This window comes from Oryx dammah, unplaced genomic scaffold, assembly GCF_014754425.2.
Source record: "Oryx dammah isolate SB20612 unplaced genomic scaffold, SCBI_Odam_1.1 HiC_scaffold_25, whole genome shotgun sequence".
NCBI lineage: Eukaryota > Metazoa > Chordata > Mammalia > Artiodactyla > Bovidae > Oryx > Oryx dammah.
In genome coordinates, this window is record NW_024070209.1 from 103317405 (window position 1) to 103338280 (window position 20876).

The window sequence follows — 20876 nt, forward strand, 5'->3', positions numbered from 1 at the left end:
GTCCCTGGATGAGGTCACAGGGGAGGTGAGGACAGTGTTCGGCTAAGACCCAGGATGGCACGGCTTCTTAGAACTGGGGTCCCTGGGGCAGCCCAGCCCCCTGGTCCCCCAGGAAGAAAGGAGAAGGGCACGTGGTCCAGGGGGCTGAACCCTGAGCCCTCACCAGAAGCCTGGGGCGTCCAGGCCCCCAACACTGTGAGGCCCAGACCTGGGCAGTTGGCCCCTCACAATACAAGACTGTCCACTGTCAGGGAGTCTCCTGACCATCCATAAACAGGCCCAGGTGTCAGGGACCTCCCAGCATGAGCCCCAGAGCCTGACGACAGGAGCTGCCTTGGCCTAAGCGAGCTTGTCCTCTGACTCACCAAGGGGTCAGACCACGTGGGAGGTCAGGGTCAGGGGCCCATTCCTCTCCCAGATTCAGGCTGCCAGGTGTGACCTCAGGAGAGGCTGGCCTCCCAGACTCCCCACGTGGAGGGGAGCATGGGGAACTTGGCCCCTAGCCCCGAATCTCCTCTCTTCTCCTACAAAGAGTCTAAGAGTTTCTGGGGCTGGTGGCCCTTCCCTGGGGTGGAGCCTGGGGTTCCCAGAAGCACAGAGGTCTCTGGGAGATGGTAGTGTTTGCAAGTAACATGAATAAACCCAGTGTGGCGCTGATCTTAAAATTTCAGGGAGGGTCCACGCTGCCCTGCTTCTCCCTGAAGCTGCCTCAAAGCCAGACATCACGCGCATCGGGGCGCGGAGAGGCTGAGGCTCCGTCCCGGGCTCCGTGGATGCTCTGTGACCCTCTTCCTCCCCACCAGGATATGGCCCTCGTCTGCCCAGACCCGTCCCCAGCTCTAGCCCAGCCCCCATCCACACATTCCCTGTTGGTTCAGTTAGTAAAGAATCTGCCTGCAATGCAGGAGACCCTGGTTCAGTTCCCGGGTTGGGAAGGTCTGCTGGAGAAGGGAAAGGGTTACCCACTCCAGAAGCCTGGCCTGGGTCGCAGAGAGTCAGACGAGGCTGAGTGACTTTCGCTTTACTTTCTCTTCTACAGTCCAGAGCGGTCAGAAGGTGACCCCTGGCGGCCACCGGAGATATTTCCCTCGGAACCAGGGCCAGGGGCTTGTCCCACTGACACCGCCTCTTTCCCCAATGCCTCACCGTGCGTGGCACACCGCAGCCCTCAGGAGGAATGTGCTGAATCATATCAAACCCATGCACGAGTAAGGGAACTTGGTGTCGGGAGATGGGGGCGGGAGAGGGTAGAGGCTTCAGTCCCGCCCCAGCTGCCCACCCCCTTCACCACAGGGCTCACCCAGCGGCCAGCCTGGTGAGCAGACGGAAGCCAGGCTCGCCCAGGGCAGGGGCGAGGCTCCCGGGACCCTCCCTGCTGGGGCCTGGCCCTAATCAAGGTCAGCCCCATCTCTTACCCACACCCGCGTGCCCAGGCCCGCCTCGGAACCGCCTGCTCCTCCCCAGCTGCCGTGCCCTGCGCCCTCCCCTCCTCCCCTTATCTCCCCTCTGCCTCCCCTTAGATGTCTCAGGAGACCCTTTGGACGGTGGTCTCTGCCAGGGCACCACCCTGGTCCACAGGCTGTGGGTCCCTGGAGCCCCGGTGCTTGCCAGCCCGTTTGAAAATAAATGTCTATTTACTTGTTCGTAACCTCCCGCTGCCAGCTCACCTGGGCAAGAACTAGGTTCTTATCTCTGTTACAGCCCCAGCTTCTAGAACAGGGCCTGGAGCACAGAGCTTACCCAGTCAATCTCAATGTTTGACGGAGAGGGTGGCGGGGAGTGTGGGTTGGTTATATGTGTGAATAAATGGACGGATGATGGAGGAATGGGTCGGGGAGTGGCAGACGGGTGGGTACGGGGGAGGAAGGATGGGCAGGTGAATGGGTGGGTGAACAGGTCCATCAGCGGATGGGTGGACGGATGGACGGAGGGGTGGACGGCGGGCTAGAGGGAGGGAGGGATGGAAGGAGGGATGAGCAGATGCAGGGAAGCAAGATGGACAGAGAGGAAGTGAGTGGAGGAAAGATGGGTGGGCGGAGGGAGAGACAGGCGCAGGCACAGAGGGATACGTAAGCAAAGGGATGGACAGGGAGGGGACTAGATGGAGGCGTGAGGAGCCGGGAGAGGTGCGTGGAGGGAAAGAGGCATGGTCGACGACAGGACGACAGGAAGCCCCCAGGACGGGAGAGGGCCCACAGCTCTCCCCGCCCCCCTCCCACCTCCCCTGGCAGAGGGATCTCCAGGGCTCCCCGGGAGGGTCCCAGGGCTGTGGATCACTGTCCTCTGAGACTGGCACCCACAGCATATTTGGGGACCCACGAACATTCAGGGGTTCCCAGGAACACCCGGGGCATGGGACATGGCCAACGTCAGGCTGGCTGCACCAAGTATGACAGGCTTGGCATCAGTGAGGAGCCGTGCCACGAAGGCAAGGGGGGCGCGGGACCCTCAGGTTACAGCTGTGCCACTTCCTCACCCTCATGCTGCCCAGGGCGTCCAGTCACGAGGAGGTCCATTTTACAGATGGGGCCACTGATGCTCAGCGTGCGTGTGTGGGGTCAGAGCCAGGCCCGTGGGCCACCACGAGCCAGTCTCCCGCAGCCTGATGCGGGCCCGGGGGCCAGCTACTCACCTGGATCCCCTCAATGCGCTCGGTGACGACGTAAGCGTGGCGCATGGCCACCAGCGGGACCTTGACGCCAGCCATCCGGCCCACAGCATGCGCCCACACCCCTGCAGGCAGAGCACAGGCAGCTGAACCCTGCCGGCCTCTGGCGGGGGCCGCCAGCCAGGTGGGCACTGGGCGCCCCCACCCCTAAGCAAGGCCAGCTTTGGGAACAGTCAGGGTGGCCACTCGGGAGGCAGGAGAAACACCGTCCCACCTGCACAGTTGACCACACAGGGGGTGTGGATGGAGCCGTGTTCTGTCTCCACAGCTGCAACCCGCCGCACCCCAAAATCGTCCGTCCGTACACGGATCCCAGTCACCGGGCAGTTCTCGATGACCTGGGAGTGAGAGGAGCTGCTTTCCAAGCCACGCCAGCTCTCGGAGGGCTGACCGCCCACCCTCTCACCACCCCCAGCCCGGTCGGGACCCGGGACCCCTGCTTCTGCTCAGGCAGGCTTCATGTGGCCCCATCGGGGATATGGGACTGAGCACAGGGCGGGAACCGACTCCGTGCTCCTTGACTTGGAGACCCTGTCCCCCTAAACAGAGACTTGAAAGAGAAAAAGGAGGGCTCAAGGGACTGGCAGATGCTGCGGTTCAAAGGTCGCGTGAAGTTCAGTTCAGCTTTGTCTACTTCAGAGAAAAATACTCGCAGTAACATGAGTGTCAACACTGGGGGCCTCTGGGCGACTCTCTTTTCTTCTTTCTTCAACTTTTTCCATGTCTTCTTCCTTGCTTATTTGTCTTTTCTAATTTTTCCTACAACTACGTGTGGAATTGAGTCAAAAGGAGATAAGACATAAGGAGAAGAGATTTGGGGCAGGTTCGCTATCCCAGCAGGGTGGGGCCTCCGGGGAGAACAGACATCTGGACAGACCGGAGGGGCTTGCCAGCCTGGGCAGGAGAGGGTCAGGGGCTCCGGTCCCCGCCGGCCCGTGGTCTCAGCGCAGAGGGAGCTCGTGTTCCTGGGCAGGACGGCCAGGCTCGGAGCGGGGGGCCCAGGGCCGGGAGACGGTCGTACCTGCGCCCCCCGCGCGGTGGCGGCCCGGGCGAGGCTGGTGCAGGTGCCGGCGGGGTCCATGGTACCGTCGTGCGGCACGTACAGGGTCCCGTAGAGGTCCTCCACGTTCATCAGCGGATACAAAGCCTTGGTTTCCCCGGGGCTCAGCACGTGGGACTCGATGCCATAGGCCTTGCCCAGCTAGGGGGACGCAGAGGAGAGTAAGCCTGGGGGTGGGGCAGACCCTTCCAGCCACTCGCCTCCCCGTCTGGGCCTCCAAGGGTCAGTTTTGACCCTGGCACCCCCAGGAACTGTGAGCCATGCCTGGGGAAGCTCCTGTCCCCTGGGCCAGCTCCGAGGAAGAGTAAGGAACCTCTGCAGTGCTCAGAAGCAGTCTCTGGGGGCCGGGCACATAAGGACTTACTATGTAAAATAAATAAAATAATCCCCACAGGTCTGAGATCTGGGGCTTGAACCAGGTGTGTTGGTCAGACCGGCTCCCCAGAGACCAGAGGGTCCTCGGCCCCAGGATCCAACTGCATGACAGACCACACCCCTGACGCATTTCATTGGTCAACGGGCAGCCAATCAAGTGTCCGCAGGCATCCGCCCATCGGGACCTGCCCAACCAGAGATGTGCTCAGTGGCTAAGTCGTGTCTGACTCCATGGACTGTGGCCCACCAGGCCAGACTTTGTCCATGGGATTTCCTAGGCGAGAATACTGGAGTGGGTTGCCATTTCCTTCTCCAGCCCCACTAGAGATGAGCTGAGCCAATCAGATTCCCTCTCGGAGGATCCTGACTGAGAGGTGGCAGAGACTTCGCTCCGAACTTGAGCTGAAACCCCCAAAGGTGACCCGTCCCAGCTGATGAGTGGGTTAGCGTGGGGAAGAGGTGGTGGGAGGAGGCAGAACGAGACCACCTCCTGACCCCAGAGATCCCCCGCCCTGCTGTGAGAACCAGCTGCCGCTGCTTCCGCCGGGGCACTCAGAGGAACACGGCGTCCCCGCGACAGTGCGCCTCCGCTACCCACGCAGCTGGTTCTGCTCGCCAGTATACAGTTGGTGCTCGATAACCGATGCATCGCTGGAGAAACCCGTCCCTTCCATGCCCTGGAATGTGGGGGCCAGCCCTGGCTGCTCTGGGTGAAGGACCAACACTCCACCCCAACAGCGGGCTTTCCACGGGGTAAGGCTTCCTCTGCCGTCTCCCTGACAACGGTGTTCCCTAAGCATCTCCGGCAGAGCTGGGGGAAGAGCGGTCCCTGCCTCCCAGGCTGTGCGGGTTCATCCTTCAGCCTGACCCCCGGGAGCACCACGCGTGGTGGCAACCCCCATCCACTGGGCCTCTTCTTCCTCCGAGGCTCAGCAGAACCGTGCTCCTCAACAGGATCCCATTTCAAAGGTGAGAATGCCGAGGCTCAAAGGCAAAGCCGCCTGTCGCAGGAGGCCCAGCCCAGCCGAGGAAGCACGAGGCTTGAGCCACATCTGCCGGGGTTCCTCCCTTGCACTCCGCTGCCCACCCCCGCCCGCGGGGGCGCACCCACCGACATGAGCCTCTTGTACTCATCCAGACGCTGCTGGCTGGACGCGATGAAAAGGCCACCGTTCTGGATCCAGCCCGTGTGCAGCCCCGTCTCCTCCTCCAGCTCACGGCTCACCACTTGCCTCGTGTGCGCCAGGAGCTCCACCTCCACGTCACTGGGCCGCAGCTGCCACAGCAGTCCTGGCAGGAGCCGGTGGGCAAGGGCGCCGTCAGCGCCTCACTGAGGGTCTGCACCCCCTTCCCCCAGCAGGCCAGGGCTCCCAAATATCAGGCTGCAGGCCTGGAGCATCCCTGCAGGCCATGGAGATGGCCCCGAGAGGCCATGAGCAGGAAACGACAGGGCCAACGCTGAGTCCCAGGACACGGCCCTCGGGCAGCTCAAAGACAACACCAAAGGCCCCCTTTATCGGGCACCCGCTGTGGGCAGAGCCGGGCACAGGGCGACGGCGGCCCGGGGAGGCAGGCTGGACTGTTGCATGGTGAAATTAAAGGGCACCAAACGGCTCTGTGCCCAGGATCTCAGGGCAGGTGGTGAGGGGGTCCCGGGACCGACTGAAGTTTCCCCACAGAGTGGACCCCTTCTGAGCGGGCCCTGGGGAGCAGCCGGCCCAGGAAGAAGTGACGGTGGGGAGGCAGTGCCCTCTGAATCTCTCCCCAGCTCCACGTTCGGCGCCGTCATGCTTGTATCGGCCAAAGCGGGAGTGACTGCCCCACAGATGCTGCCGATCTTAACGCAGGGTTAAGGCAGAAGGTTGGCTGCCCTGGGGACATGCACACCGGTCAGGTGCTGAGGATCGTGGTGCCTGCTGAGGACGCCTCTCTGCCTCATCTCTGGTGGTCCCTCCCCCATCCATCCTCTGCACCGCGTGGATGCCCCTCATCACGGGGGCTCCATCCGGAGAAAGGGCTTGTACTCTGAGCAGACAGCTGCCTGGGCCCCCAGTTCTGGTCTCAGCTCTGCCCCCCCGACCCCATGCAGGGCCCACAGTCAGCATCCGCTCCCTCCTTCCCACCACAGCTCTGCCGAGACTCAGGGACACGCAGGGCCACCTTCAGACCGAGCCCGCCTCTGTCCTCCCTGGCCTTCCCTCCGGCTCAGCAAGCGTCCTACTGGTCAGCCCAGGGCTGGCCCCTCAGTGGGTCCAGTCCCTCCCGCCCCTGCCTGCACCCCAACCCTTACCTGCCGTGTGCCAGGTGGTCCCGGAGGTCAGCCGCTCCCGCTCCAGCAGCACGGCCCCGCTCACGCCCAGCTTGGCCAGGTGGTAGAGGGTCTGGCAGCCCAGGCTGCCCCCGCCGATGACCACCACGCTGGCTGTGCCAGGCAGGGGCTGGCTTGGGCCCCGGGCCGCCGCTGAGGCGTCCTGTGCCTCTTTCAGGGTCCGCTGGTACGGCACGCTCTTCTCAGAGGTGGGGCCAGCCCCGCTCACCAGGGGTCTCAGCCCCCGGCCCGGGGCAGGGCACCAGCGAGGACAGGTGGCTGCCATGCCACGCAGGGCTCGGCTCAGCGAGGCCATGGGGAGTCAGCTTCAGCAGCGTGGGGAGCTGGGGAGAGAGCCGGGGCTGCCTGGATGTGGAGGGGAGCAGTGGGCCCTGGGCCCCGCACGCTGCGAACCTCCAGCTTCCCTCCTGACACCCACCCACGGCATACGTGCACCCTCCATTTTTTGGCCCAAGTGTACAGGGGTCTGTATGCTTCAGGCTCCGGCTGGGCCCAGGGAAGACCACGGTTGGGGAGAAGGGGACGGTGTTCATGCTGAGACAGGACCACGGTGGGGTGGCAGGGGTCACAAGGCCAGGAACCCAACCCTCCAGCCTACGTTCAACATGCCCTCCGGGGGAAGTCCCATCTCAACCCCACACAGAAGTTATTTCTGCCATGTTGGCCCCCACAGCCCTTCGGGACCCAAGGCAGAAGGTGAAGAAGGCAGTGGGCTCCAGCCTCTGGCTCCCTTGGGCCGTCTTGAATCTGGAGGGTGGGTAGCTCTTCTGTGACCTCGCAATAGCCTGCAGGGCTCACCTTGCCTCCCTCCTCCTTCAGGAAGCCCTCCCAGCCCTCCTCAGCCAGAAGACTCTCAGTTATAAGAAGACAGTGAGTGGGAGCCCACTTCCTGAGGAGAGAGGAGGTGCAGGCGAGGTCTCCCTGGGAGAGGGTCCTGGGGGGGGCAGGACGGCTCCGAGGGGCCCCGGGCCCACTTGTGGGTCAGCAGGAGAGGTAAGAGGGATGTGGCTGAAACTGTGGTCCTGGGGGGGTTCCTGTACCTGCATTAATAACCCTGACGGCGTCAATCAGCCGATCAATTAACGAAGTCCACTTGCATTTTCGAGCGTGCACTACACGGCAAGCTGGGAACACATGTTCTCTCTGCTCTAAAATCAGGACGACTGTTGTCCCCGTTTCACTGAGGGGGGGGACTGAGGCCCAAGGAAGCTGGCCAAGGTGACCAAGGTCACAGAGCAACCGTGTGACTGCACCTGCTGGCTGTCCTGCCCTCTCCTGAGCTCTCAGGGCTGGTTTGAGGGGGGCAGAGGCTGGGGGTGCCCACTGCTGCCTCCTTTCCCTCCCTTCCCCCTCCACCCCAGCAGGCACCGGGGCTCCCAGGTGGTCAGGGCTGCCCCTCCCCCGCCACAGAGACTCCCGCCCTTCTGGGGGCTGGGGGCAGAAGGAAGAGCAGGGAGGGGTGATGGCAGGGGCTCTGGGGTTTGGAGAGGTTGGAGGGCAGGGCAGGTCACCCCAGTCCCTCTGCCAGCTCTGCCTACCTGCTCCCAGGCACAGAGAAGGACTCCTGGCACGTGTCTGCACTTCCCTGTGGCCTTGGGATTACCTTACTCTGCCAGGAGCCTCCAGCAGTGGTTCCTGCTGGTGGAGACTCGGCATCACGTGGGTGCTCAGGACACCTTCCCAAGGCCGGGCACCCACCACCCCCCTCCCACCAACCCAGGCCACGCGGCACTGCCCAGCATACACCTGCCCAGCCCCCGGCCTGGCCTCCTTCCTCCCTCCTGATGCACCATGGCCAAGGCTTCTGGCCCGGGAAGCTGCCAAGTGCCCCTTCCCCACCCGCAGCCAGCCCCGCTCTCCCACCCGGGCGGGCCCGGCCCCCGCCCCCAGGGATGGCCCGGTGCCCTCCGGCCAGGGCAGCCACTTCACCATTGACCCCCTCTCCTGCCCTCTCCAGCTCTCTCCCAGCTGAGCCTGGCCATCATCGCCAGGGTTGGAGGTCAGACAGAGCGGGTGGAGCCCCAGGGACACCCTCCTCGAAGGCAGTCGGAGGAGGGGTGGTGAGGGAGGCACCAGACCCAGCTTCTGCCAGGAGAGGGGGGCTGTGAGGGCGCCCAGGCCCCCGCCCCCCACCCCCCGAGTCCCATGGTTGTGCCTGCCCAGCCCGAGGGTCCCTGCAGCCAGAGCAATAGGAGGCCCAGCCAGCTCCAGGCCTGTCCCGCCCCGCTGGCAGGGGAGGGACCGGGGCCTGCCCGCCCGAGGGGTGTACCTCCGGCCGGAGAGCTCCGAGGCCCCAAGGGGCCTGCCAGCGCCTGGCTCAGTGGCTCCAGCGGTGCCGTCACCTCCTTCCTTCCCAGCAGCAGCCAAACAGGAACCGGGGCGGCCCCTGCCCCTGCTCCTACCCTGGCCCCAGAGGCCCTCTGCCAGCCCCCTGGCCCGCCCACCGCGGGGGCAGGACGCACCGCCCACCGCCTGCCGTCCTGGAGGCCAGCTGGCTGGGCAGCTGCGGAGCAGGCCGTGCTGAGTGCAGCAGAGCAGAGCTGTGAACCCTAAGACCCTGCTAAGCCTGCACGTGGGGCAGGTGACCTCAGCTCCTCATCCCTAAAACAGGGGTCACGGGGTTCTACAGGTGAGCCCGTGCACCCCCATCTGCCCATGCCCGCCACATTCTTCTCGCACCAGAAAGGGCGGGAGGAGCTGGGTCAACAGGAGCCTGGGGCCGGCCGGCGCTCCTTGGTCGGGAGATTCAGGGCCTTAGCACGGACCAGCCTGTCCAGCCTCAGCTGCTCACCCCCAGGGGAGGGGTGCTTGCTGCCCTTGGAGGCAGGAAGTCTGGGTTGCCCCCCACCCCACTCCTGGCCACTCGACAGTGCCCATCTGCATTCTGCCCTTTGGAGTTCCCAGATGACTCTGCTGCTGGGCGAGCCACCCCTAAGCCTCTGCTTTCCCCTGCACAGCGATCAGCTTCCCAAGGCAGGGATGCCTGCCTCCATTTGGCCGTCGGGGGCACCAGAGCCCAGAGAGGGGAGTCAGCTTGCCTAGGGTCACACAGCAAGCTAGTGGGGAGCCAGACCAGAGCCTGCAGTCTACCCCTGGGTCTAGGGCATCTGGCTTGTGCTCAGGCGGAAGATGCCCAGAGGAAATCTGGAACAAATAAGGACGTCCACCTGAGGTGCTGAGATAAAACAGGACTTCTTCCTTCCACTGGATCATAAAAGCAGTATTGAAATTTTGGTCAATACAAATATCTGTGCTCTTGTTCCCATGGAGTGTCCAGTGTCTTGCAGCCAATTTGTCCTCTACACTTACTGAGCATTTTTGTTGTTCAGCCGCTCGGTCGTGTCCGACTCTTTGCAATCCCATGGACTGCAGCACGCCAGGCTTCCCTGTCCTTCACCAAACCCATGTCCATGGAGTCGGTGATGCCATCCAACCATCAGTGAGCACCTACTGTATGCAAAACACTGCTGGGAGACCCAGCATCAACCAGGAACCCAGTCCCTGCCCTTGGGGGCTCAGGGACCAGGAAGAAGACAGAGGCAGGAAGGGGTGAGGCAGCCACGAGGCTGGCTGTGATGACAGTGATCCTGAGCAAGCGGTCCTTTTCAGCAGAAACCCAGGAGGGCATCTCAGAGGCGGTGGTCTCAGAGGGCTCCGGCCTCCTGGGCGCTGCCACCACCGTCAGTGCCCGTCATGGGGACACAGACTGTCACCCACTCCCTTGGTCCCTCTGGAGGAAGGCCGGCTCCACCAGCGAGAGGCTCCCCAGGGGTGGTGCTCGGGTCCAGGGCACAGAGGACACCAATCCAGACACTCAGTGGATAGCAGGCTTGGCCCCTGCCACCTGAGGCAGGGCTGTCCTCCACGCATGGCAGGGTGGAGGGGTCAGAGAGGGCCAGAGAGTAGTGTGGTGAGGTCCTCGGAGGACACGGGGCACACACGCAGTTGGTCACTGCAGCCCCAGGACACAGGCCGGGCAGCCCAGACCTCTCTTGGCTCCGTGCTCAAAGATAAGCAGCTGTTGCAAAATCGTCCCAAGCAAGCAGGCAGCACAGTCCCGGTGGACTTTGGACAAGGGGTGGTGGCTGAAGGGTTGGGCCTGCGTGTGGGTCAGAGTTGTAGAATTTGTCATCTATCAGGCTCTGCCCGGGTCTGGGAGAGGCGGGTGCCGGGCGGCGTGGGGCGCAGCCCAGAAGGCAGCCGGGCTCCAGCCAGGGACCCGAGACAGGGCCCTGCTGCCAGCTTGCTGCACCATCTGTGCTGGTCTCTCAAGCCTCGGTCTCCCCAGTTGGAAACCAAGGACTATAACCCCTGCCCTGTCGAGTTCGGGGAATTTTGCAAGTTTCTCTGCAGAGAAACTTACCAGCCCTGAGATGCCTCCTTCTGGCCCGGGCTGGCCCTTTCCACATGCCTAGCCAGGCCTCCACCCCCACCTGCTGGCCAGGCTCCCGGGGAAAAGGGAAGAGCCTGTAGGCCACCCTCTGACTGGGCAGATATCCAGGGGAGAGCGGGGGTGTGGGCAGGGGGGAGGGGAAGCTCCTCCGTGGAGCTCTGCTTGGCACTGGGCAAGAGAGGGGCACTAAGCAATCTGACGATACCTGGCACCATGTGGCCCAGCCGCCCCTGGCCCCTGGACCCAGTGCCCTACCAGCCTCAGGCACCCATGGGGGTGGGCAGGGCATCCACTTGCAGAGGGCTTCATGTGTCCTCTCAGAGGAGGCAGAACACTGCTGCTCGTTATAAAGATGAGCAAACCAGGCAGAACACAGCCAGCGGGTGGCCGTGACCCAGATCAGGGGTTTCCAGAGCAACTTTTAAGGGCTGCCTTTGCACTGCCAAGATTTTGCTTTTCCAATAAGAACCTTAAAACAATAATAATAATGAATCAACACCCTGCCCATGACTTCATGAAGACAAAGCTTTATCATCCGGGAGTAAGCCGTCCTTCCAGGGAGACAGGTGGGTGCCCCTCCCCCAGCACGCACCCACCGAACGCAGGTGCAGAGGAGGGCTGGGGTCTGCGGCCAGCCGGGCTCCACCACGGCACACACGTACCTGGGCACTGGGCCGCTGAGCCCCCGCAGGCAGGCCAGCACCCAGATCCAGGCAGTCGGAGGCCCAGCCTCCGTGGGGAATGTCGCCCCTGGTGGCCACATGTGAGTATGACACCCCGGGACAGCGGGACCCAGAGACCTGCGAACGTAGAGCTCCAGGACAGGGACGTGCATCCGGGCAGGGAGGTGGACGCCCACTGGGACCGACAGCCTGGCTCTGCCTGGTTCTCCTGCTGTCCTCCACACGAACACGACCCTGGCAGAGTCTCCTGACAGTACTGTCCCCTGCCACAGACACGCCCCTGGCAGTCTCCTGGCGGTAGTCGGCTGTCTCTGAGCGCTGTGTGAGTGCCCCTCTGTGACTGGGACCCAGGCACTTAATTCTGTTTTTATTCTACGGACTTCAAGGCTACATTGTGAAGTGTATTAACCTCCAGGACTGTTTCAGCTTATCGTTGTTAGCGAGCCACTGCTTCCAGTGGGTGCTGCTAAATGTTTCAACATCTGGCTCTCCAGGTGGGTGGCACTGGCCGATTTCTGCTGAAAATGCTCCCACGAGGGCCAGTTTCAAGCCACCGACGAGAAGGACGCCACGGAACATGAACTTGGGAAGAGGCTGTACCCGCAGCTCCTGTGAGCTGGCGCCAGCCCATCCCGATGCACCCACGGAGATCTCATGTGCACGTGTGGGGTTTCCTTTCCTAGGGAGAGCGAAGGGTCAGACTAAATTGTTAAGGAAAGTAAATGCATCAGCTTGTGATGAAGAAACAGGAGTCTGTTAACCCACAAACCTCGTAAAATCCTACCAGGAAGGCTCTGCACTGACACTCCCTCCTCCACCAGCCGTGGGGACCAGCCACCCCTAAGACAGCCATCCAAACCAGAGCTGTAATTTCAAAACCCTGTAATTTATGCGCATTTAATACATTTGTAATTTCCTACTTGGAAAAATTACGTTCTTTTTTTTTTTTTTTAAACAAATGGAGGCCACTTACTTTCCGTCTGAACAGTTTATTTTGGCCACACCAGGGGCTCTCAGTGGGAGCTGCAATGACCTTGTTTTCAAGTCAGGTCGCATTCACAGGTACTGGGACTTCAACCCGCCCTTTTCGGAGGGACACAGTTCAATCCATAACCCGTGTTCGCGAGGAAGTTTTGGCTTTTTCCTCTAGCCATCATCAAGATCCAGGAAAAAGAATTTTCTGTGCCACCTCACAGTGGTTGCAGTTTGGGGAGGTGCGTGCGTTTCTTTCCATCCTGACATTTAAGGTCAGGCCCAGTGGGGTCCCAGCATGAGCAGAGAGCTGACCTGGCAGACTTGGTGCTGCGGTGGGGCTGGGTTTCATCCCCCTCCCCATCCCCAGCCTGGCTCTATGGACCGGTACTTAGGGAAGAGAGCCAGCTGGCCTCTCTGGACTCCTGCCCTCACTTACCTTTCGGCATCTGTGTATTCCTTCTTCATGACCAGCTCATTGGTGAAAATTAGAAATATTTTCCCACCGTTTCTGTTGTATTTACCAGCAAGACTGGTCAGAGTATCCAGCCTACTGCTGCAGGCAGAACAGTGGCCTCGCGATGTCCACGCCCTAACCTCTGACACCTGTGACCGTGTGACCTCTCATGGCAAAGAGACTTTGCCAGTGGGATAAAGGTGGAGGACCCTGAGAGGGGGAGGTTTTCCTGGATTATGTGGGTGGGACCATCTGATCATGTGTCCTTTAAAGTGGAGAATCCTCCCCAGCTGTGTCAGAGGGGGACAGAGAGATGTGACTACCGAAGGGTCGGAGAGGCAACTGCGCTGGTTTTGAAGATGGAGGGGGAGGGGGCTATGGTACCTGGGATGCAGACGGCGTCTAGAAGCCGGAAAGGCAAGGAGATGGACTCTCCCCTAGAACCTCTGGACAAGAATACTCCCGGCAGCACCTTGCTGTCAGCCCAGGGAGATCCGTGCAGGCTTCAACAGCCCACAGAACTGGAAGAGGACGGCATGTGTGTCCCGAGTCCCCATGTTTACGGTAACTTGTGGCAGCGACAGAAAGCCACCCACCCACACGCCTCTGGAAAAGACACCGAGGCTGTTCTCAGGCTGGACCCATCGTCTCTCTCCCATAGGCCACGACTGCGCCACTGTCCCTTCCCCAGCCTTCCTCTCTCACCCCCGTCCAGTGTGCGCCCATCATCTTTCTCTCGTAGAGCTCATCCTCGTGCTATTAAACGTGCTTACGCCTCTCTTCCCTTCCAGGTTTCCACACTGGGTCTTGACTTTACCCGGAAAGGAGACCAGCACTTCTGCTGCCTCCCACCGCCTGCCTTAGTCTCCCCCCAGCTCTCTTTGCTGAAATCGTTTTGACATGCATTATTTCTGGTGACGGGGTTGAGAATCACAGGATTAGGTTCATTAACCAAATCTTCCCTTTGTCTGATGTGTTCCTGCAGATAGAGGTTCAACATTCTCCCCACCCCTACTCCTGGGGTGAACTTTCCCACTCATTGGGCACCGGTTGGCCCCTGGACACTGGTCCAGGCAGTGGCCCCACAAAGGACAGTCCCCGAGGTGAGTGGAGGGTTGGAAACAGTCTGCTTGCTGCCTTATGCCTGGAAGACTTGGCAAGCACGAAGCCCTGGGCACGGTGACTGGCAGAAGTCTAGGGCAAACCCAAGCTGTTCTCCCCGTCAGGCACTTCACCTTCTGCTTGCTACCCAGGGGGTTTTTATCTTTGAAGCCCAGGGTTAACCATTCTGGGTTCATGCATCCTTTTGCTTCCGGAAAGTTTAAAAAGCACATGAAAATATTCGTCCTTGTCTGCAATCTTGTTTCTATCCACGCACATTAGTTTCCTTTTCATGACGGGGGACTTATCTGAGATCTCGGCTTTATGCCGGGGTCCACCTCTGGCTCCTGGCCTGTAGGACCTGTGGCTGATGTCACGAGGTCCCAACCCCAGACGGCCGGAGAGCCGAGAGGCTGCCCCGGCGCTGGCTCCCAGCGGCCGCTCTGCTCCGGGCTCCTTTCCGGGATGGGCCCCTTCTTTCAAGCTCAGCCTCCCACTGTCTTCTGTGGGCTCCTGTGCGGGGGGTGGCGGAACAGGGGTGGCAGGCGTCCGCCTAGCGTCAGAAATGGGCTGTTTCCATCTCTCGCTCAGCAGGTGTTTCTCCAACTGTGGACACAGTGGGCTCCACAGCGGCCCTGCCGGAGGGGAGTCCGCGGTTGTTGGGATAACCACAGGCGGCCCGCCCTCGACGACTGGGAACGCACTGCTCCTGGCTGCTTCTGGGGTGGCCTCGGGCAGGCAGGCCCTGCTCCTTGCTGGCCTCCACCCTGTCCACACACAGCCCCTCCAGCAGGGCGGGGGCTTCCCACCCTTTTCCGGCCAGGACCCCTTGGCAGACGCTGCTGGTGCCCTCCCCAAGGCCCCTCAGCCCCAGTGCCCAGGTTCACCCACAGCTGCCCTCGGGCGGCCAGGAGCTTTCCCCAGGGCTCTCCAAGCTTGCTTGGCCCCTGCTCAGGACCACTGAGTGCTGGCCCAGGGGCTGGTCAGTGAGGGTCCAGGCCTTTCCTTTACCATGTGTGGACATGAGAACTCAGAACTAGAGGCTGCAGTCGGGAGACAGTGTGGGAACCACTGGGCCTCTTGGGGGACTCAGTTCAGTTCAGTTCAGTTACTCAGTCGTGTCCGACTCTTTGTCACCCCACAAACCGCAGCATGCCAGGCCTCCCTGTCCATCACCAACTGCCGCAGTTCACCCAAACTCATGTCCATCAAGTTGGTGATACCATCCAGCCATCTCATCCTCTGCCGTCCCCTTCTCCTCCTGCCCCCAATCTTTCCCAGCATCAGGGTCTTTCCAAATGAGTCAGCTCTTCGTATCAGGTGGCCAAAGTATTGGAGTTTCAGCTGCAACATCAGTCCTTCCAATGAACACCCAGGGCTGATCTCCTAGGATGGACTGGTTGGATCTTCTTGCAGTCCAAGGGACTCTCAAGACCTGAGAGATTCTCAGAGAGGGGGCCCCCCGTCAGATTGTCAGGGTACCAGCCTGAGCCAGGCCCTGGAGACCAGAGACAGGGGCAACCTCCCGTTCTCTCCAGCTGTGCCACCTCAAACACCTGCGCTCGCCTCCTTGGTTTATAATAACACCTGACCCCTGCTGAGCACCCGATGTGCTCTGGACTCGGGGTGACCGTTACCACCCCGAGGTGGGGCTGTCTAGTCACATCTCTGCAGCAGCAGAACCCAACATTCTCCAGGCTGTACACCCAGCCCAGGACCTGCATCAGCAGCCTCCAGTGCAGCCAGGGGTGGCCACATGCCCAAGCATGTGAGCAGGATAAGGGGAAGTGCTGGGTGATCTTCCGTGTCTGCTCAAGGCCTTGATGGCAGGAGCTCTAGCAGCCACCTTGGACCATGAGGTAACTGTGAAGAGGGAAGTACATGCTGAAGATGAGAGGAGTCTGGGGTTGGGGGACTGGGGGCACCAAGCCACCCTGTATCACTGCCTCTAGACCCCATCCCCAAAAGGGAAGAATAAGTCTAGGCTGCACTATTCTGACTTTCTCTGGTCACAGGCCACAGTTACCCTCTGGAGAAGCTGTCTTTTATCTCCAACATGTATATATAAAGAAACAGGCTCAGGAGGTGAAGGACACGCCCAAGTAGCAGGGCCGGGGTTTGAATCCCATCCAGAGGAAGAGATGGCCGCCTCTGAGAGCTGCTGGAGGGGTCACAGGATGCTGCACAGGAAACCTGTGACCTGGGCCAGCATGGAGACAGCTGGTTGGTGTCCCTCCAGACCCCCAGCCTGTGCCTGAGGCCGTCACCCCAAGGCCTACGTCTGACCCAGGCCGGCACCCCTGGGCTGACTGTATCCAGATGGGTAGAACCTTCTGGACACAGACAGAGGAATGCAGCCACGCCCTCCTCCCCAGCACAAAAGGCCAGCCACTCCTGCAGAAAAGAACTCAGGTTTATTTGCAGTAGAAACCGTGGTCTGAAAAATCCTATTGGCGAATGTACAGTCTGTGTTCTGTTTGGGGTCACCGCCAGCTGCAGGGCCCTCAGACCCCTGACCTGCATGCATCGAGCGCCTAAGGGTTCACAGCTAATCTCAGGTCCCAGCTCCAAAGCCCCCCCGGGGCTGTCCGTGTCATGCCGAAACCACCCGCATCCCAGCCTGCATCCAGTCCTCTCCCTTCCTGCCGCCAGCAGTGCGAAAACTAACCCAACTGCGACGAGTCTCCAGACAAACAAAAACAAAGCAGAACAGTCACAAGAACCAGGCTTCCACGCAGGTTTTCTCAGTGTCCTTCGTCACCACCACGCCTTGTTTCACGATGACCTCCAAATATACATTATTTTCTGCTATTATAAAATCTCTTCCTTATTATTCACAGATATATAATGGGAGCTTTGGAGGAAATAATTACAAACTTTTTTTTTTGCCCTCTTTAAAAGCAAACAAGCCAAACGAAAAAAAGAAACGAAACGAAACAAAACAAAACAAAACCCCAACAACAACAATAACGAAAACCAAAAGCTTCCTAACAACTGAAAACACGCCAAGGGCAGCTGGTCCCCTCCCCTCCCGTCGCGGCTGGCGGCCAGGCCAGCTGAGCAGAGGCCACGGGCAGACTGCTGGGTGCTTCCTGGTGACAAGGGTGGTCTGCTCTCTCCGTGGGAAATTCTTCCTCCCCACCCCTCCCTTGCCCACTGCCCCAAACACAATCCTGTCACCCTCAGTCCCCAAGCCTCTGCTGGCTGCCTTCTGCCTCCTGCTTGCTACACGCCCTCTGAGACCCCTCCCCACCTCCTCCCCAAGCCAGAAGGCTGCTGCTGTGCTAGCCGAGCCTGGAGATTATGAGGCTGACCTCTGAGGAACCCCAGGGTGCAGCGTGGCCAGCAGCACCCACCCCAGCAGGGCCCAGCCTCGGCAACAGCAGACGTTGTGCAGCTGAGCCCCGGGAAAGGGGGACCCACAGAGCCCAGGTTGCAGCAGCAACTTTGGCACAGAGCTGGGAGGAGACAGTGTTGCTGGGACTCATGCAACATCCAGGTTGAGAGAATGGGGACTGGCCAAGTCAGCCAGAGGTCAAGGGCCAGGAGGAGTGAGGAGGGGGAAGTCCAGAGGGTGGAGTCACCCCCAAGAGCACTTATTCAGGGCTGGCCACAGGCCCCATTTCACGGGCTGCAGGAGTCTTGGAAGACTTGCCAAGGGCTAGAACCAACATCTGTGCAAAGGCTGGGCAGACTCTCAGTGGCCACCTGGCAGGATGTGGGAGACACAGCAGGCCCCCACCCGCTCGGGAGCAGTGGGGGGCAGGGTGGGGGGCATCCTTCTGGAGAGGAGTGTGAGCAGCAGAGACCGAGTGAGCAGCAAACTCCGTTTGCTTCCCACCCTCGTCAGCGTTTATAAACCATGTACCCACCGGGCAGCAGGACAGGACAGACACACACCAAGGGCTCCAGGCAGAGACAGTGCCTGTGACTGGGGAGCAGGGCTGGCAGCTCCATCGTTCCTATGGCTCCCGCCTGAGACGGGGGCCTCCCTGGGGGGTCTCTGCACGCCCCCGGTGCAGAGGGACAGGGGGAGCCCGAGGGGCTGCACAGGCCCTGGCGATGCCCTCTTCTGTCCCCAGGCACAGCAGCCTGCTCTGGCCCCTTCTGCTTCTCAAGGCCTGAAGCCTCCCCCTGGGAGCAGCGGGATGCAGGAGGGCTGAGGGTCCAGAGGCTGAATGGAAGGGGCCAGGGGAAGGTCCCCTCCACGGAGCCCAGCCCTCCCTGGATGGCACCTGCTTTTCAAACCCAGGCTCCTGAAGGCCATCTTGACAGGACAGGGGCAAGGTGAGCTCTGGCCTCAGCTGTTACCCAGAGCCTGGCTCAGGATGCCACCCATGGGCACTCCTTCTCCTTGGCACCCAGGGCTGGCCCAGATTTCCTCTATGTACAAGCAGCGTACCCAGGACAGGCCACCAAGGGCAGGCTGACGGCAGCACAGATCACATGTAGGACTCTGAACCCCCTCCCCACCCCCACGGGCTGCTGAAGACTGGAAGGCTGGCAGGCATTTCCCCTCTGAGTTGCAGAGCTAGAGACAGACTTCATCACTGGAGCAACTCTTCCAAGAAAATCCGCAAGTCCTGTCCGTGATCTTGCTGTCACTGGACGCCCTCCTCTTCTACATACGTTGAAGGAAACCAGCCGACCTGAAAACAGTGTCAGACTCATGTAAGTGCTTGTGTGAAAAAAGTGAAGGTCTCTCAGTCGTGTCCGACTCTTTGCGACTCCATGGACTATACAGTTCATGGAATTCTCCAGGTCAGAATACTGGAATGGGTGGCCTTTACCTTCTCCAGGGGATCTTCCCAACCCGGGGATTGAACCCAGGTCTCCTGCATTGCAGGCAGATTCTTTACCAGCTGAGCCACAAGGGAAGCCCAAGAATACTGAAGTGGGTTTCCTATCCCTTCTCCAGCGGATCTTCCTGACCCAGGAACTGAACCGGGGTCTCCTGAATCGCAGGTGGATTCTTTACCAACTGAGCTATCAGAGAAGCTATCGGGAAGTGTGTGTGAAGGATGAGGGTGAGTGGAGGCTCGTGGAGTTGGGGGATTCTTTAAAAGGCTGTTGTTCTAAGGTAGGCCTGTCCTGAGACAGGCCCTGGAGAATAGGCAGAAACCTAGCGGAGCCAAGGCCCAGGGGTAGGGATGACCCTGGAATGCACCAGCCCCGAGCAGCTCCAGACAACCTGCCCACCAGCTAACTGCCAGTGACAACAAAAAGTTAAACCCTCTCCAGAGAAAAACAGCATCCATCCAGAGCCTCTGCAGTGTTTTATGCACGAGCTTGGCATTTAATCAGGCCCAAGTGACAGAAACTACGAGAAAACGCAGACAGCAGAAGCAGATCTACAGAGAATCCAGACACTGGGGTCATCCGTCAGGAAATGAAAGCAACCCCCACTTGTCTGCTTCAGAAAACTGATGAAAAAGCAGAAAATCTTCCCAGAGAACTGAAATCGGAAATCAAATAGAAATCCTAGAACTAAAAAAACATTAACGATTGAAATTAAGAGCAGAAGAGAAAAACCAGAAGACACTGGAAAATCAGTCAACAAAAAGCAACGAGACGGAAAACCAGGGAAAATGGATAAAAACCACACTGGACCGCGCGAATAACACGCGTGCCCCAGGGGCTGGCGTGCTGCAGGCCACGGGGTCGCAGAGAGTCAGACGCGGCTCAGTGACCGAACAACAGGGCCCCAGAGAGAGAGAGGAGAGAAGATGGAGCAGACACAATATCTGAAGAAATTTCCAAAATAGATGAAGACCGTAGAGCCACACATTCAGAAAGCTCCACAAATCTCAAACAGAGTAAATACAAGGAAAAAAAAAACACATCCATAGGCACATTCTGGCAAAACTAATGAAAAACAGATTTTTTTTTTTTCTTCACATGGAGCCCCCGTTTCTTGCAAAGGAACCACTGTAAGAATGTTGACAGACTTTCATACAGAAACAATGGCAGACAGGTGACGATGGAAAGACATCCTCAAAGTGCGGAAATAAAAGAGCTGCCAGCCTAGAATTCTAGTTCCAGTAAAAATACTCTGCAAAAATGAACTCAATACAATGGCTCACAGAAAGGAAGCAGGTCTTGGTGGACAGATGACTGATTCCTGGGGCAGGGGGTGGGAATGACCAAGTAGAGAAGTGAAAGCCTTTTCTTCCAGTAGAGTGCCCACCAAGAAGTGTAAAAGAAAAGATAGAAAAATCACTATTTTCTACCATGACAGAAATAACTGAATAGGCATAATTAATCAATGAATGATAAAACTAGTAGGTGAAAGTTTGATGAGGACAGGCTATTCATCTGATTTCAGAGTATTACCCTACACATTACTCATTAATTACAGCACATTTACAGTGCAGAAACTTGGCAGGTATCACCTGAACCAAGTAATCAAGTGAAGGCCCAGGTGTGCGCTTATGAAGCTCCAGGAGCCTCTCAACACTTTGAGAGTTAGTGGTCCCAGCCCTCTAGGTCAACTGCCTAGGACTCAGTGGCCTCATACTTCTGAAGGGCTGTCAGATGGAAACAGGGTCAGACCCAGGGGTCTCCAAGGGCAGACAACGTGCCACGTGAAGGCAGGTCAGTTTCCGCTACCTGGCAATGGAAAGGTGAGTGACAGGAGCCCAGTCTGGCCACGTCTATGGACAGCTGCAGCCCCCCAAAAGCTGGATGTTTCCTACTCAGTGGTTTGTGGAGCTCAGGTACCCTGTTGGGTGAATGCCAATGGAACCGGTCAAAGCCAGGGAGGCCAGACATGGTACCGGGATAAGGAGCCATGGGTCTTAGAGTTGCAGGCTGGGTGGGGATACTATGCGTCCCTTCC

General features: G+C 59.7%; 2 protein-coding genes across 13 annotated transcripts in view; both read right to left on the reverse strand.

Annotated features, from left to right (window-relative positions):
- SARDH (sarcosine dehydrogenase) overlaps positions 1–7457 on the reverse strand; it is a 58013-nt gene extending 50556 nt beyond the window's left edge. The window contains exons 1-6 of the mRNA XM_040225638.1: positions 7319–7457; positions 6394–6755; positions 5215–5393; positions 3690–3869; positions 2883–3006; positions 2633–2733 (exon numbers count right to left, since the gene is read on the reverse strand). Of these exons, the coding sequence (XP_040081572.1) occupies positions 2633–2733; positions 2883–3006; positions 3690–3869; positions 5215–5393; positions 6394–6727 (918 nt within the window). The 5' untranslated portion in view covers positions 6728–6755; positions 7319–7457. The remainder of the gene's footprint in view (positions 1–2632; positions 2734–2882; positions 3007–3689; positions 3870–5214; positions 5394–6393; positions 6756–7318) is intronic.
- Positions 7458–16430: 8973 nt separating this feature from the next.
- The window catches only part of VAV2 (vav guanine nucleotide exchange factor 2), a 171752-nt gene continuing 167306 nt past the window's right edge, over positions 16431–20876 (reverse strand). For all 12 annotated transcript variants that reach the window (XM_040225563.1, XM_040225561.1, XM_040225568.1 and 9 more), the window contains one exon: positions 16431–18687. In XM_040225563.1, the coding sequence (XP_040081497.1) occupies positions 18640–18687 (48 nt within the window). In that variant the 3' untranslated portion in view covers positions 16431–18639. The remainder of the gene's footprint in view (positions 18688–20876) is intronic.